The sequence below is a fragment of the Tenrec ecaudatus genome, chromosome 2 (genome assembly GCF_050624435.1).
Source record: "Tenrec ecaudatus isolate mTenEca1 chromosome 2, mTenEca1.hap1, whole genome shotgun sequence".
NCBI lineage: Eukaryota > Metazoa > Chordata > Mammalia > Afrosoricida > Tenrecidae > Tenrec > Tenrec ecaudatus.
In genome coordinates this window covers 158,836,988-158,851,450 of record NC_134531.1, presented here as the reverse complement: position 1 = coordinate 158,851,450, position 14,463 = coordinate 158,836,988, and the positions used below count along the sequence as shown (strand labels likewise).

At 45.6% G+C, this 14,463-nt stretch overlaps 1 protein-coding gene across 1 annotated transcript in view; it reads right to left on the bottom strand.

The window, feature by feature from the left end:
* The window catches only part of SLC26A2 (solute carrier family 26 member 2), a 37,533-nt gene extending 23,070 nt beyond the window's left edge, over positions 1–14,463 (bottom strand). Inside the window, exons 1-2 of the mRNA XM_075541800.1 lie at positions 14,227–14,463; positions 4,577–4,796 (exon numbers count right to left, since the gene is read on the bottom strand). Coding sequence (XP_075397915.1) covers positions 4,577–4,581 — 5 coding nt within the window. The 5' untranslated portion in view covers positions 4,582–4,796; positions 14,227–14,463. The remainder of the gene's footprint in view (positions 1–4,576; positions 4,797–14,226) is intronic.

Below are 14,463 nucleotides of genomic sequence, written 5' to 3'. Positions count from 1 at the left end.
CATTTTTCCCAAGAAACAGTCATTCTTATACAAGGCTGTGATAAAGTCTACCAGTGTAAACCTCTGGTAGTGTTATGAGGTCCTTCTTTAAAGGGACCTGGCCTCTCCTTCACTCAAGGGGTTATGGGTCTGTAAACTGGCTCAAGTCTTGGAATTGATTGAAAGGTAGTAATTCAAGTTAGATTAGAATTCACTTGATCTAGAATTTTTCTATTTGTGCAGATCAAGTGACTATTTTGTAGGCTTCACTCTTAGGGATACCCTGCCGACGTAGCCATCACCACAAATTTATACTAGTCAAGCTATTCTTATTACTGTGACTGGTTGCCCATTACAGTAACCACACCCACATTACCTTGGTCAATTGAGTGCTACCACTTGGCCCGACTCACACCGGGCCATCAGCCCCATTTCAGGCAAATGTCTTAATCCAACGAAGGCAGTTCCCACTGTCGAGTCTGGCTGACATAAAAGAACAATCACGGGAGTCTTCAGAGATGCTGGGGGCTCCCTTCACAAATTTGTTTCTTACTGTTTTGGTAAAAGGTGTGTCCTCGGGGCACTCTCTTTGTGAGTCTATGGGGTTTTTCCTGATAAGTCCACTTTAACATGCCAGTTTCCCTATGCCTTTGGATGCCTTCTTCTATGGTACACCAAGGTAGGTCTGGTATTTCCATTTGACTTCGTGTAGGCCACCTCACAGTCGGCCTCAGTGCACTACCCAAAGAAACTATTAGATCCTTTCCTAACCTCTTGAGCTGAAACACTGCATGAACACTCTCTGCTTAGTGAGCCCTTATCAATAAACTCAGCCTGATCCAAGCTTACGTTACTTGCACCATTATCCCACACCCTTACCAAGGTTCCCAGGTTTCTGTCTGTGCACATTAGAACACACCAGCAGTGCTTTAGGAGCATAACACGCCGCTTCCTGAGCCACCATCTGGATTTCACCTTTGTGGACTTGCTGTGAACTTAAGTCTAGTTATAGGTACAGAGGCAATAATGGATGGGGAAGGTGTTTCTTAGGAGCACCTTGCAAGAATATCTTGCACCGCATGTGCCTCAGGCAACGCTCCAGGTACAACCCAGAGTGCCTTATCAGCATGCATAGTTGGCTAATCTCCTCAAGTGTGAGTGGGGGGATAATGGTCTGACAGTTTTTAAGTGCCAATGGGTAGCTTCTGATCCATAGCAACTCTAGGCACAAGATGAAGCACTGCATGGTCCTTCACCATCCTCGCAACTGTTGCTAGGCTTGAACCCACTGCTGCAGCTACCGCGTCAATCCATTTCACTGAGGATCTTCCTCTTTTCTGCTGCCCCTCCCCTTTACCCAGCATGATGTCCTGCCTCAGGGCATACTGACATCTGATAATGTGCCCAAAGTACATAAGATGCAGTCTTGCCATGCTTGCCTCTAAAGAGCTCCATAGATCACTTTGTCCTTTTAGCAACCCAGGGTACTTTTAATTCTTCTCCAGCACCATAATTCAAATGCATCAATTCTTCAGTCTTCCTAATTTAATGTCCAACTTTCACATGCATATGAGGCAATGGAAAAAGACCATGGCTTGGGTCAGACACACCTCAGTCCTCAAAGTAACATCCTTGCTTTTCAATACTCTATAAAGAGGTCTTTTGCAGCAGTTACATACTGCAACTTGTCCTTTCATAGCCCAAGTGCTACTTCCAAGACCATTGATTCTGGATCAAAGCAAGACAAAAATCCTTGCCAACTTGAACTTTTTCCTCCATGTATCATGTTACCTATTGGCCCAGTTGTGTGAATTTTGTCCTTTACAGTGAGTTGTAATCCACACTGAAGGCTACAATCCTTGATCTTCATCAGCAAGGGCTTCAAGTCCTCCTCACTGTCAACAAGCAAGGTTATGTCGTCTGCCTACCACAGGGAGGTTTTTAATCCTCCCTCCAATCTTAATGCCACATTCTTCTTCCTATAAGCCAATTTCACTGATGGTGTGCTCAGCACACAGACTGAACAAGTATGGTGAGAGGCTATGGCACTGACGTAGACCTCTGATTGTAAACCATGCAGCATTTCCACACTGTGTCTGCACAACTGCCCCTTGACCCATGTATACATTTTACAGAGACCGGATTAACCTCTTCAGATGGAAGGGTTGTTTCTGGGGGCTATCGTGGCTCAATTGAACCCTGGGGCTCAATGTCTTCATCTTCTGTATTAGCAGCCCATATGTTCTCATATGAAGTTTCAGAATCCCATTTCCTTCCACTCAGTGCCTCATTTTAATATCAGACACCTTGTGAGGTTGAGAATTTGCTGGCATTGGAATTCAGCTCCTCCTATTGTAAGACTCTGGATTTGGTTTTCAACATGATCACTTCTGTTACAAGAAGAGGTAAGGATTTCTTTCATGGCCCAGGCAGCACTGGAGACGGGCTTCCAAAGCTAAGTTCTCATTTTTCTGAGTACTAACTAACAGCCTCCCTATACTTATCAGGACAGAACTGTAGAAAGATATCAAACATGTGATCACCCCAGCCTCACCTCACTTATCACCAGTACTTCATCTATTGGTGGTGCCATTTGGGATATCAGCTTTATCACTTCACGCCACCTTTATCACTTCACGCCATGGATTAACAATGCCCTCAGCACCAGACAGACTTCACACAACAGACAACAGACAGACTTCACACAACAGACAGAGTTTTCCAGTCAATGGCAGTGAGTTTTGTTTGTTTTGTGTTTTAGGCCTAATGAGACTTGAGAACCAATTTAGAAAACACACTTTCATGATTTTGTTTTCCTAGAACCACTCCCGGTACCAGATGTGTCAGGCTGGGTTCTCTAGCAAAACAAAGCCAGCCAAGTTGTAAAGTGCGGTCTGGTTCAAGTTCATGGGTCAGATGTAAACTGGAGGCTGCTCCTAACCCCTACAGCTTCAGGAGCTGATAAACACAAAGCAGGAAAGTAAAGAAGGAACTCTAGAAGCTGGTGGATGCAGAGCTGAATGAATCCAAGGTCAGCCAAATGAATCCAGGGTCGGCAGCCTACCGACTCCTGGGATCAGCAGGCAACACAACAGATGGACTAACCAGGTGAAGGATCAAAATCCAGTTGCAGGCAAAGGCGCAAGAGAGAGCTTGGTTCAGTTCTTATACAAAGGCCACACCCCCAAGGGGGTGTCATCAGACTGCGACTTGGTTGACGGGTTGGGCTCCACCCCTATCTTCACCCAGATATGTTCAGTTGACATAAAATCTAACCATCACGGGTCATATTTGGAAACAGGTTGTGTTTGTTATGTTAATGAGGCAGAATTGGTATAGGTATCCCAAGTCATTTTTTAAATATAAAACATGAGAGCTTCAACAGTCACTATTAATTTGGTTATGCATTTTCCTAAGAAATATAGGCCATTAAAAAGTTGAGCTTGGCATCCTGTTGTGAATACTGTGTGTGCTATGTGAGTACTCTGCCTTTAATACTTAACACCATTGGAAACCACATGCACGCAAGTCTGATGCTCAAGAGTTCTAAAGGCTAGGTAGGCACAATTCGCTGTCTCCAGCCCCTTGCATATATTTCAAAAGGAGGAAGTTCATTTTTAATGATCGAGTAACTGATTGGCAGTTTCCCAAGCATATAAGGTTTTAGAGCAGGGTCTTCATACTATGACCTACAGGTCAAAAGCGGCCCGCTGGGTGTTTTTGCCCCATTTGTTTACTTCAAAATAAGATATATGCAGTGTTCATAGTTTTTTTAAAAAACCACAGTTGGTCCCTCCAATGGGTCTGAGGGACAGTGAACTTGGCCCCCGTTTGAGGACCCCTGCTTTAGAGCAAATGAGGGCTTCCGACAGTGCAGTCTAATGGTTGTTGATCCCGCCGCACAGCAAGCACCTCTGTGTGAAACAGCAGTGCCACAGAGGGTTTTCAGTAGCTGGTTTTAGGGCGCAGATTGCCAGGGTTTTCTTTCTAGGCACCGTGGGGTAAACTTAAACCTCAATCTCTCAGTTAGCAGCCAATTATTTTAACCTTTATATCATCCAGAGCCTAGAGATCATGAAATCCACAGTTCAGTTCAAGGAATCGGGTTCCAGAACAGTGAAATCATTAGCTAATGCAAGATAAAGCTGGACCTAGGATCCAGGTATCCTGACTTCTTTTTATCCTTTAATAGGCTGCCTACATGAGTCTCTCTCTAAGAGCATGTATCATCAAATAATTACAGGAAAACTAGTCAACCCATAAAAGGGCTTAGTAGTTTGCCTAAAATTTGAAGTCTTGGCATTATTCTAATATGTATGTGAGTGACATCAACCTAAAATCAGGTTTCTTTTGCTGTTTTAAAAGAAAAATAATCAAATTAAAGTTTCTTTTCCAATAGAAAATTGCCTTGGGTGGTGGGGGAAAGAAAATCGCCTTTGCTAGTGAGCAGGGTGAGAGGGGAAGAGAGGGGCTGGAGAGTGGACTGGTGTCAAGTTGAGTGATAATCTCTTTCAAGAGGAAGAAGGGGAAAGGGACAAACTCTAGGGAGGTTGTTTAAGCTGCTGAATATAAAATAATCCGAAATGTAAACTCTCACCTCATTCACAGCAAAAAGTTGGTTTTTGTGTAATGTAGGTCTCTGTTTTTATCAGGAAAAATCTCACTTGAATCAGGCTGGATCAGGTGTGGGATGGGGAGTGTAGGAAAATGTCCCAGTATTTCCCTTCTTCTTTCCAAGTCCCCAGGCTTTGCTGTAACTTCTCAGTCAATTGGGGCATTGACACGCACACTGGCGCTCTGTGTGCTTCCCTTCTGGGCTGCAGGAAAGAGAGAGGGAGTAAGAGGATGAAAACGGCAAGAGAACCAAAAAGAGCTGCCCTCCTTTTAAAGCTTAAACCATGCGGTAAATGCTGACAAATGGCTCAGTGTCTTGTCTGAAAAAGCCAATTGACAGTTCAAGATATTACAATTAATCTACTATTTCATGGCTCTTTTTAAAAAAACTCTGGTAAATATATAAAAATTTTAGATGTATAATTCAGTGGCATTACTTAGATTCACAGCGTTGTGCAACCACCACCACCCATTATGGATTTCCAACATTTCATCGCCACAAGCAAAAATTCTGCGGCCAGGTAGAAATACCATATATACCACATGGGATACATATGGTAACCCATTAAAAAGGAAGGGAGGGGAAGATATGGGTAGCCAGGGAACAGGGCACTAATCCACACAGGGGAGGGTGTTGATTGTGTCTCCACAGGGAAAGAGGGACCAGACTTCAACCCAGAGCTCCAAGACAAGAAGGCAACACACTGACATGAAGCTAGGAACCAACAGAGGTCTGAGGGGCCTACTCCTTTACCAATTAAGTGGACAGCACCACCCTCCCCCCCCTCCCAGAAGAATTCACTTCAGAGGACAGCACTGAAGCTACAGCTCAAGGACAGGGACTAATCTGATCAAAGGACACAGAAGCCAAGGAGGGGGGAAGGGAAACAAAAAAAAGAGTGAAGCACATCCTGGCTCACTAAGCCCTGAGGACAATGTTCCTGCTCAAAGCAGCAATGCACAGAGATGACCACAGGGCCGGGCCTACCAGGGACACAGCGTTCCTCATTGACCCATAGCACCATTGGGGACAACACTAGAGACACACAGTGGGAATTGTGCCTGCCATGAGCGCACCATGCTGAAGCCAGCCCCTGGGGGCATGCAGCAGAGCAGGTGGGGGGGGGGGCAGAGCAATGACGTCCCCAGGGATAGATGTGGGGCAAGGGCATGGCACCCCATCAGACTCAACTGGAAAGCACTCAAGAAGGACAACAAATAGACCCTGAGCTATTTATATGTTTTTTGTGTGTTGTTGTTGTAGCTATTGTTTTACTTTCTAATGTTGCTTTGTTGTACTCAGTCTTGTGATGGTACATAGCATGTCTACCTGGAAGGGATAGGTGGGATAAACAAGCCAGAAGAAAGAACAATGGGATGACAGTTCCAGGGGGGACATGGGAGAAGGGGGGGGCAGGAAGGGGGTGTTAACAAACCCAGGGTCAAGGGAACAATAAGTGATCTAAAATCAGTAGCAAGGAGGATGTAAGAGGTCTGACAGGGTTGGATCAAAGGCAATGTAACCAAGAGGAATTCCTAAAACCCAAATGAAGGCTGAACATGATAGAGGAACAAGAGGAAAGTACAAAGAAATAGAGGAAATAACTAGGAGGCAAAGTGTAGTCATAGAGATTTAAATACAGGCATATCCAGATATAAATAGATTTATATATGAGGGGAAAATAGGTCTATGTACATATATTTATAGGTTTAGTACTAAGGAAACAGATGGACAGTGGGCCCCTGCTCAAGTACTCCCTCAACACAAGAACACTTTGTTCTAACAATTTGGCAGTCTGAGATGCTCACTTTCCTGGCCCAATCGCTGAAGACAATAGGTGCACAAGCAAAAGATATCATATCTGAAGTCTTAAAGGCCTGAAGATAAACAAGCAGCCATCCAGCTGAGAAACAACAAAACCCACAAAAAAGAAGCACACCAGCCTGTCCCGGCTCGATCACTGAGGACAAAGCGGATACATAAGCAAAAGTGGTGAAGAAAGCTGATGGTGTCCAGCTGTCAAAACATATAGAATCTGGGGTCCTATAGGTTAGAAGATAAACAAAAGGGCCATCTAACTGAGAAACAACAAATCCCACATGGAAGAAGCACACCATGAACAAGCGGCCATCTAGCTCAGAAGCAAAAAAGCCCACATGGAAGAAGCACACCGGCCAGTGCGATCACGAGGTGCCCAAGGGACCAGGTATAAGGCATCATGCAAAAAAAAAAAAAAGATATAAGTGTGTGTATGTATGTGTATATTTATATATGTATGTGTATATATGTATATATATATCACATTAAATGAAGGGGGAAGTGCAGAGTGGAGACTCAAGGCCCAAGTGTCGGCCAATGGAGATCCCCTCATAGAGGGGTTTAGGAGAGGAGATGGGTTAATTAGGGTGTGAGGTAGTATCGATGAAGAACACAGCTTTCCCCCAGATCCTGGATGCTTCCTCCCCCCAACTACCATGATCCGAATTCTACCTTGCAGGGCTGGATAGGACAGAGGCTGTACACTGGTACATATGAGGGTTGGAGGTACAGGGAATCCAGGGTGGATGATACCTTCAGGACCAAGGGTGTGAGGGACGATGCTGGGAGAGTGGAGGGTGAGTGGGTTGGAAAGGGGGAACTGATTACAAGGATCCACATGTGACCTCTTCCCTGGGAGAGGGACAGCAGAGAAGGGGGGAAGGGAGACTCCGGATAGGGCAAGATATGACAAAATAACGAGGTATAAATTACCAAGGGCATATGAGGGAGGGGGGAGTGGGGAGGGAGGGGGGGAAAAAAAGAGGACCTGATGCAAGGGGCTTAAGTGGAGAGCAAATGCCTTGAGAATGATTGGGGCAGGGAATGTATGGATGTGCTTTATACAATTGATGTATGTATATGTATGGATTGTGGTAAGAGTTGTTTGAGTCCCTAATAAAATGTAAAAGAAGAAAAGAGAAAAAAATGATTAGGGCAAAGACTGTACAGATGTGCTTTATACAATTGATGTATGTATATGTATGAACTGTGAAAAAAATTGTATCAGCCCCAATAAATTGTTAAAATTAAAAAAAATAAATTTAAAAAATATATATATAAAAAAAGAAGCACACCAGCCTGTGAGATCACAAGGCATCTAATGGATCAGGTATGGGGCATCAAAGACCAAAAAAAAAAAAAAAAAATCATAGCATTGTGAATGAGTGTGGAGTGGGGACCCAGGGCCCATCTGTGGGAAATTGGACATTCCCTTGCAGAAGGGCTGTGGGAAGGAGATGAGCCAGTCAGGGTGCAGTATAGCAATGATGAAATATACAATTTCCCTCTAGTTCTTGAATGCTTCCTCACCCCCATTATCATGATCCCAATTCTACCTTACAAATCCAGCTGGACCTGAAGACGTACACTGGCATGGATAGGAACTGCAAATACAAGGAATCCAGGGCAGATGAGCCCTCAGGACCATTGGTGAGAGTGGAGATACCGGGAGGGTAGAGGGAAGGTGAGGGAGACAGGGGGTCAGACAGTGGAGAAGTGGGTGAAGGGAGACGTCGGATAGTGTAAGATATGACAAAATTATAAGAATTTGAAGCAAGGGCTGGGCGGGAGCAGTCTGGAGGATTCGCGACGTGGGAGGCTTGGAAACGCTAGGTAAGTGCAGTGTGGCTTCCCCCGGCGCCCACCCACTCGAAAAGGACATGAGCGCGCTTCCTGTGTGGGGTGGTCCGAGCCCCTTCTCCCACGCCTCACATACGTCCCAGGTGCGCCTGCTCTCCGCTTTCTCTCTTCTCCCCGAGAAGTGCCGGACCCAACGAAGGGGCAGTGTGTACAAGGGCGGCCGTAGTGAGGTGGCCAGTGTCAAGGCCAAGGGGACAAAGATCCTTTACCTAGTAAGCCACTCAGACTTCTTGCAGCTCCGGAGAGAAAAACCTTTGCGATAAACCCCGGGTGATGAGTCGGAGTGTACCTCTCTGCTCTTAGGAACCTCGAATGCTCCCACACTTAACCGAGGCTGCGAAATGGGAACAAGGCCCTGAAGACTATGGGATTGAAGGTGCGACTCCCATAGGTGGTAGTTACCTTCTGAGGAAGGGGTGGGTGCACGCCGAGTAGTGGGTCCCAGCTGGAGGGTGTGCTGATAGCAGAATCGGAGCTGGAGTGGAGTCAGGGAGCACCAAGAATTTAGGGGACTTCCCAAACTTATGACAGAATTCCACCATCTTTCCATTCCATTAACTTTTTAAAGGCCCCTCAGAGGTGCTTGAGAGGCCAGTTAATCCAAAGGCTAGTTGATACCTAAATTTGGTTTTGTTTTCATGTAATAGTATCTTTAAAATAAAAGCCAATAGAAAATGAAAAAAATAATAATTTATAAATTATCAAGGGCTCATGGGGGAGGGAAGGGAAAAATGAGAGCTGATACCAAGGGCTCAAGTAGAAAGCAAATGTTTTGAGAATGATGATGGCAACAGATGTACAAATGTGCTTGACACATGGATGGATGGATGGATGGATTGTGATAAGAGTTGTACGAGTCCCCAATAAAATTATTTTTTAAAATAAATTAATTAAAAAGTTAAAACTAAAACAAATAAATATCGTATATACTCGTGTATAAGTGTTTCAGCACATTTTAATGCAGTTTTTGTGATAAAATTAGGTGCCTCGGCTGATATTTGAGTATCTATAGTAACTGTGCACTGTCGATCCTGCAGCCCCTTTTGTCAACAGTAGGTTATTTCATAGAAGGGTCTCATCTGTTTCATACAGTTAGTTTTCAAGGCTCATTTATGCTATGGCATGTTTAATATCTTCATTCCTTTTTCATGGTTGACTACGATTCCATGATATGCATATACCCTATTTTGTTCATCCATTCATTGGCTTCTAGAAACTTGGGTTGTTTCCACCACTTGAAATAGGTTTTGGTTAAAGATTAAGTGCGAAATTATTTTTCATATATACACATACATGCATTGGTAACATTATATCCCCTCCCCGCCCCGCCCCCCTGCCCCACTACCACCTAATGTAAAGGGGGAGCCCTGGTGGTGTGGAGGGCTGGGCATTGGGCTGCTAACCACAAGATTAGTAGTCTGAAACCACCAGTTGCTCCACAGGATTAAAATCAGGCTTTCTACTCCTATAGAGTCACGGTCTCAGAAACCCACAGGGTTACTATGCTGTTGTGTAGAGTCGAAATCAGTCAGAACCAAATTAAAGGCAGGGAGTTTGGGTTTTGGTTTATTAATATAAATCAAATTTTACTGATAAAAATTCGCCCATGTGACAAAATCCTGGTGAGGGAGTCAAGATGGGGTCCAGGTAGAATTACCCACTTGGCATTCCTGTTGCTACACCAGAAAATTGATAGGCATGGGAAGCAAGCCCAAGGAGAAAGCAACAGGACTGAAGGTTACGGAGGGACTTAGGGAGAGGAGGAAGGGGAAAGGAGCGGGGAGCAACCAATGCCACAGACAGGGGAACAATTAGGGAATTAAAATCAACAATGAGGAAGGCATAGAGATCCTGTGGGTGATGGAGCAACAGCAATCTCAGATGAGAGGAATTACTACGCGGCAGAAGGGCAAGTGTGATGGTGGGAAAGGAGAAAGGTAAAAGGAAACAGGAAAGATCTGGAATCAAAGCTATGGATAGAGGTATAAACATGGGTGTGTACTTATGTAGATCTATTAATTCATATAAATAGAGGTATTGGCATAGGTACATATATTTATATGGCAATACATTGAGGAAGTGGATGGACTTTGGTCTCTGCTCAAGCCCTCCCTCAGTGTAAGAACACTTTGTTCTAAACCTCGCATTCTGTGATGCTCACTCTTCCAGCATGATAACTGAAGACAAAATGAGTCCACAGCAAATGTGGTGAAGAAAGCTGATGGTGCCCAGCTATCCAAAGATACAGTATCTGGGGTCTTAAAGGCTTGAAGGTAAACAAGTGGCCATCTAGCAGAGAAGCAACAAGCCCACATGGAAGAAGCACACCAGCCTGTGTGATCATGAGGTGCCAACAAATCAGGTAATAGGCATCAGAAGACCCAAAACAACAACAACAAAAACATATTTTTGAGAACATGGGTGGGGGTGGGGGGTATTGGAGCAGAGACCCCAAACCCACCTGTCGACAATGCAAAAGTTCCTCACAGAAGGGTGGCACGGAAGGGATGAGTCAACCAAGGTGCACTGATGAAACACAATGTTCCTCTGGTTCCTTGAGGATTCCGCCTCACCCCCCCACTATCATGACCCCAGTCCTGCCTTTCACTGCAGTCTAGGCCGGAGCACGTGCACAGGTACAGAGAAGAGCTCAGGACCCATGGAATCCAGGTCAGATAAACCCCTCCGGAACAGAAGTGGGCGTAGAGATACCACCAGGAGGGTAGAAGGAAGTTGGGGAGAGAATGGCATAGAAACCATGGGGGAAGGGAAACAGTGGTCAGTGTAAGATATAAAAATAATAATAATTTATCATTTATCAAGGGGTCATGAGGGTGGAAGGGTAAAAAGAGGAGTTGAAAGGAAGAAGCACACCAGGCTGTGTGATCATGAGGTGTAGAAAGGATCAGGTATCAGGCATCAAAGAACAAAAAATCTTATCATTGTGAACAAAGGGGAGTGTGGAATAAAGACCCAAAGCCCATCTGTAGGAACTGGACATCCCCTTACATAAGGTCGTGGGGAGGATATGAACCAGTCAAGGTACAGTATAGCAATGATGAAACATATAACTTTCCTCTAGTTATTTAATGCTTCCTCCCCCTCACTATTATGATCCCAATTCTACCTTAAAAATCCAGCTAGACCGGAGGATGTACACTGGTACAGGTAAGAACTTAAAACACAGGGAATCCAGGACAGATAAACCCCTCAGGACCTATAATGAGAACAGCGATACCAGGTGGATAAGGGGAAGGTGAGGTAGAAAGGGGGAACCGATCACAAGGATCTACATATAACCTCCTCCCTGAGGGATGGACAACACAAAAGTAGGTGAAAGAAGATGTCGAAGTTATCAAGGATTCACGGGCAGGGAGGTGGGGAGGGAGTTGATATTAAGGGCTCAAATAGAAAGCAAATGTTAGGAGAATGATGATGGCAACAAATGTGCTTAACACAATGGATTGTGATAGGAGTTGTACGAACCCCCTATAAAATGTTTTAAAAAACAAAAAGAGGAGCTGATACCAAGGGCTCAAATAGACTGTAAACATTTAGAAAATAATGATATATGTACAAATATGCTTGATATAATTGATGTATGGATTGTTCTAAGAGCTGCAAGAGTCCCCAATAAAATGATCTTTAAATAAATAAAATTACAGCCAAGAAAAAAATTCCTCACTACTAATGAAAACCCAACATAATAGAGAAAAGATTGAAAAAAAATTTTGCCCGTGTATCTAGAATTTAATTAGAATAATCAACCCCCAGTCAAGAGTCAAACAAGCAAAGAAGGAACCTGCTTCCTCTCTGCTTTTGTTGGCCCTTCTAACTAGAACACCTTCCCCAGATAGTTTCATAAATTGCCTCCAACTTCTAGGTTTTCTCCCATGCTATGTTACCAATCCTTCCTTTCCGGGCCCAATATATAAAACAGGACCACTGCAGCTACTACCTTTCCCTCTTGGGCCCATCCCTGCCTTGCATGGCCATCTCCTTGACTTTGTTTGCCGTGACTCCATGGCCCTTCCCCCTCATCCCATTGTCTGTCTTTCTTGAGAGGGCAGTGATCGGCTCTGTTTCGAACCATGTATGGCACCTAGTAAATGCTGAACAAATTCTTGTGAAACGAAATGGGTGAATGATAGCTTAACAGCTGTGTAATTAGGAAAAGTGAGTTTCCTTCCTCACGTCCTCCACCCTCAAACACCAAAACTCGGCTATTGTCAAGCCATTAGAGTTGAAAAACACCTGCCTTGGAGTTTGCTCTTGCCTTTAAAAAGTGTAAGGCCCAGTAGTAAATCCAATATGGATCTCTTCAAAGCCCTAAAAGACTGTCATCTCCAAAGCTTCCCCTGGAAAGCAGGATATTAAAATATCCTCACGTGACCTTCTCCATCCCTTCTGCAATGCCCACCACATTGTGGTCCCTATATCCAGGGGCCCAACTTCCATGGAACCTATAATATTAAACATTTGAAGTACATACAACGGTTCCTATCAACCAATGGGTATGCAATCCCATCAAAACATTACTATTACTATCACTGTATTAATATGTTAAAGATGTTTTAGTGTCGAAATGTTTCTGTAATGCCTTTTATGCAACAAAAAGTACACTGAATACTGGATACAAAAAACCATTAAGGACCCCTGGTGGTGTAGTGGTTACGGGTTGGGCTGCAATCTTCATGGTCGCCAGTTCGAAACCACCAGCTATTTGAAAAAAGAAAGGGCTTTCTATTTTCATAAACAGTTACCGTCTCGGAAACCCACGGGGGTGGGGCGTCGCTATGCATCGGAATCAACTCGATGGCAGCGAGTAAGCGGACGAACATTACACTAACTGACATTAGTTAGCTCCTATCTGTTAAATGTTCCTATCTGTTAAAACTTGCATACAAATTAGATGGTAAGGCCGACTGAGGAACAGAACTTGTTTGGAGCCCATAGGTTCCTTGTATGATACCGTGTTCACACAATGTCCAAATCTGTAATGGCCAACACTTATCACTGGACATTAAACGCAACATGACTACATAATGACTTTCCATTTCTTACTGATTCCACTGTCAAACACGAATTTTTTCTTAAGTCAACACTGGCTATCATATTAGTTCCTGACTTTACATGAAGAACTGTGAAGACAACGAGGGGAGTGGGGGGTTAAGTTGGAAAATGGGTGTCAGAAAACAGGGGTGGAAGTCCTGGCTGCTTTCTAACTCACTGTGGTCCTCACTGTGGAAGAACCAGAACCAGCCTAGCCGTCCGGTGTGACAACTGGAAACAAGTCCCGGCGGCAAATAACTTGCCGTATAATTTTGCTTGGGACCACGGTCCTCTACCCCCATCTCTCCAATTTAAGGACTCCAACTTGAACCCCATGAGTCTGGAAAAAGCACAGGTTCAGATTTTTGTACTTACCCAGGTGTGTGATTTTATAAATTTAAGTGAATGCACACTTTACAAAACACTCAGCCATTCAACAATTCCTACGTGAAGAACTCAGAGACCTCGATCACATCCTCCAAGTTGCCCAACCATCGTGGTTACCCTTTTCCAAATGCTTCCACCTCCGCCAGAATACCCCAAGCCCCCTCTCCGCTCCAGGCCTGTTTCCCCAACTGCCCCTTAAGGACTGTGTGGCTGGAGTCTCCCGCGCTCCCACGCCCAGAGAGCTGGGGTGGAGGCGGTGTAACCTGAACTCCCGCCCGCGCTTGCCCCATGGGGTGCGGAGTGGGCAGCGCTCGGCCCCGGGCGCAGGGTCGGGAATGCCCGGGCCAAGGGGGCGGCGGCTCGGACCGCGTCCTGTCCGCAGCCCTGCCCACCCCAAGGGGGAACGCGGCGCACGCCCACCCCTCGCGCCTGTTGGGCTGCTTCTCCCGTCTGGGCGCCCGCAGACGGCGCGAGCCCCCGCTGCCCGGGACGCTCCCCTCATGCCCTCGTCTCACCTGGCTCCTGTCTGGGCCGCCCCGCGCGACGAGGCCCCGCTGGCGTCCTGCGCCGTGGCCGGGCTGAGAGGACAACGCGGCGCGGGCTGAGGCCGCCCGGCCAGCTTCCCTTTAACGTCCCGGCCCCTTCCCCGCCCATCGCCCGGCCCCCCGAGGAGGCGGGAGCGGGCTGGCGCGGAGGCTCGGGCCGCGGGCTGCGGGGGGCCGACCAGGAGCGAACGCCCGCGGCCTTGGCAG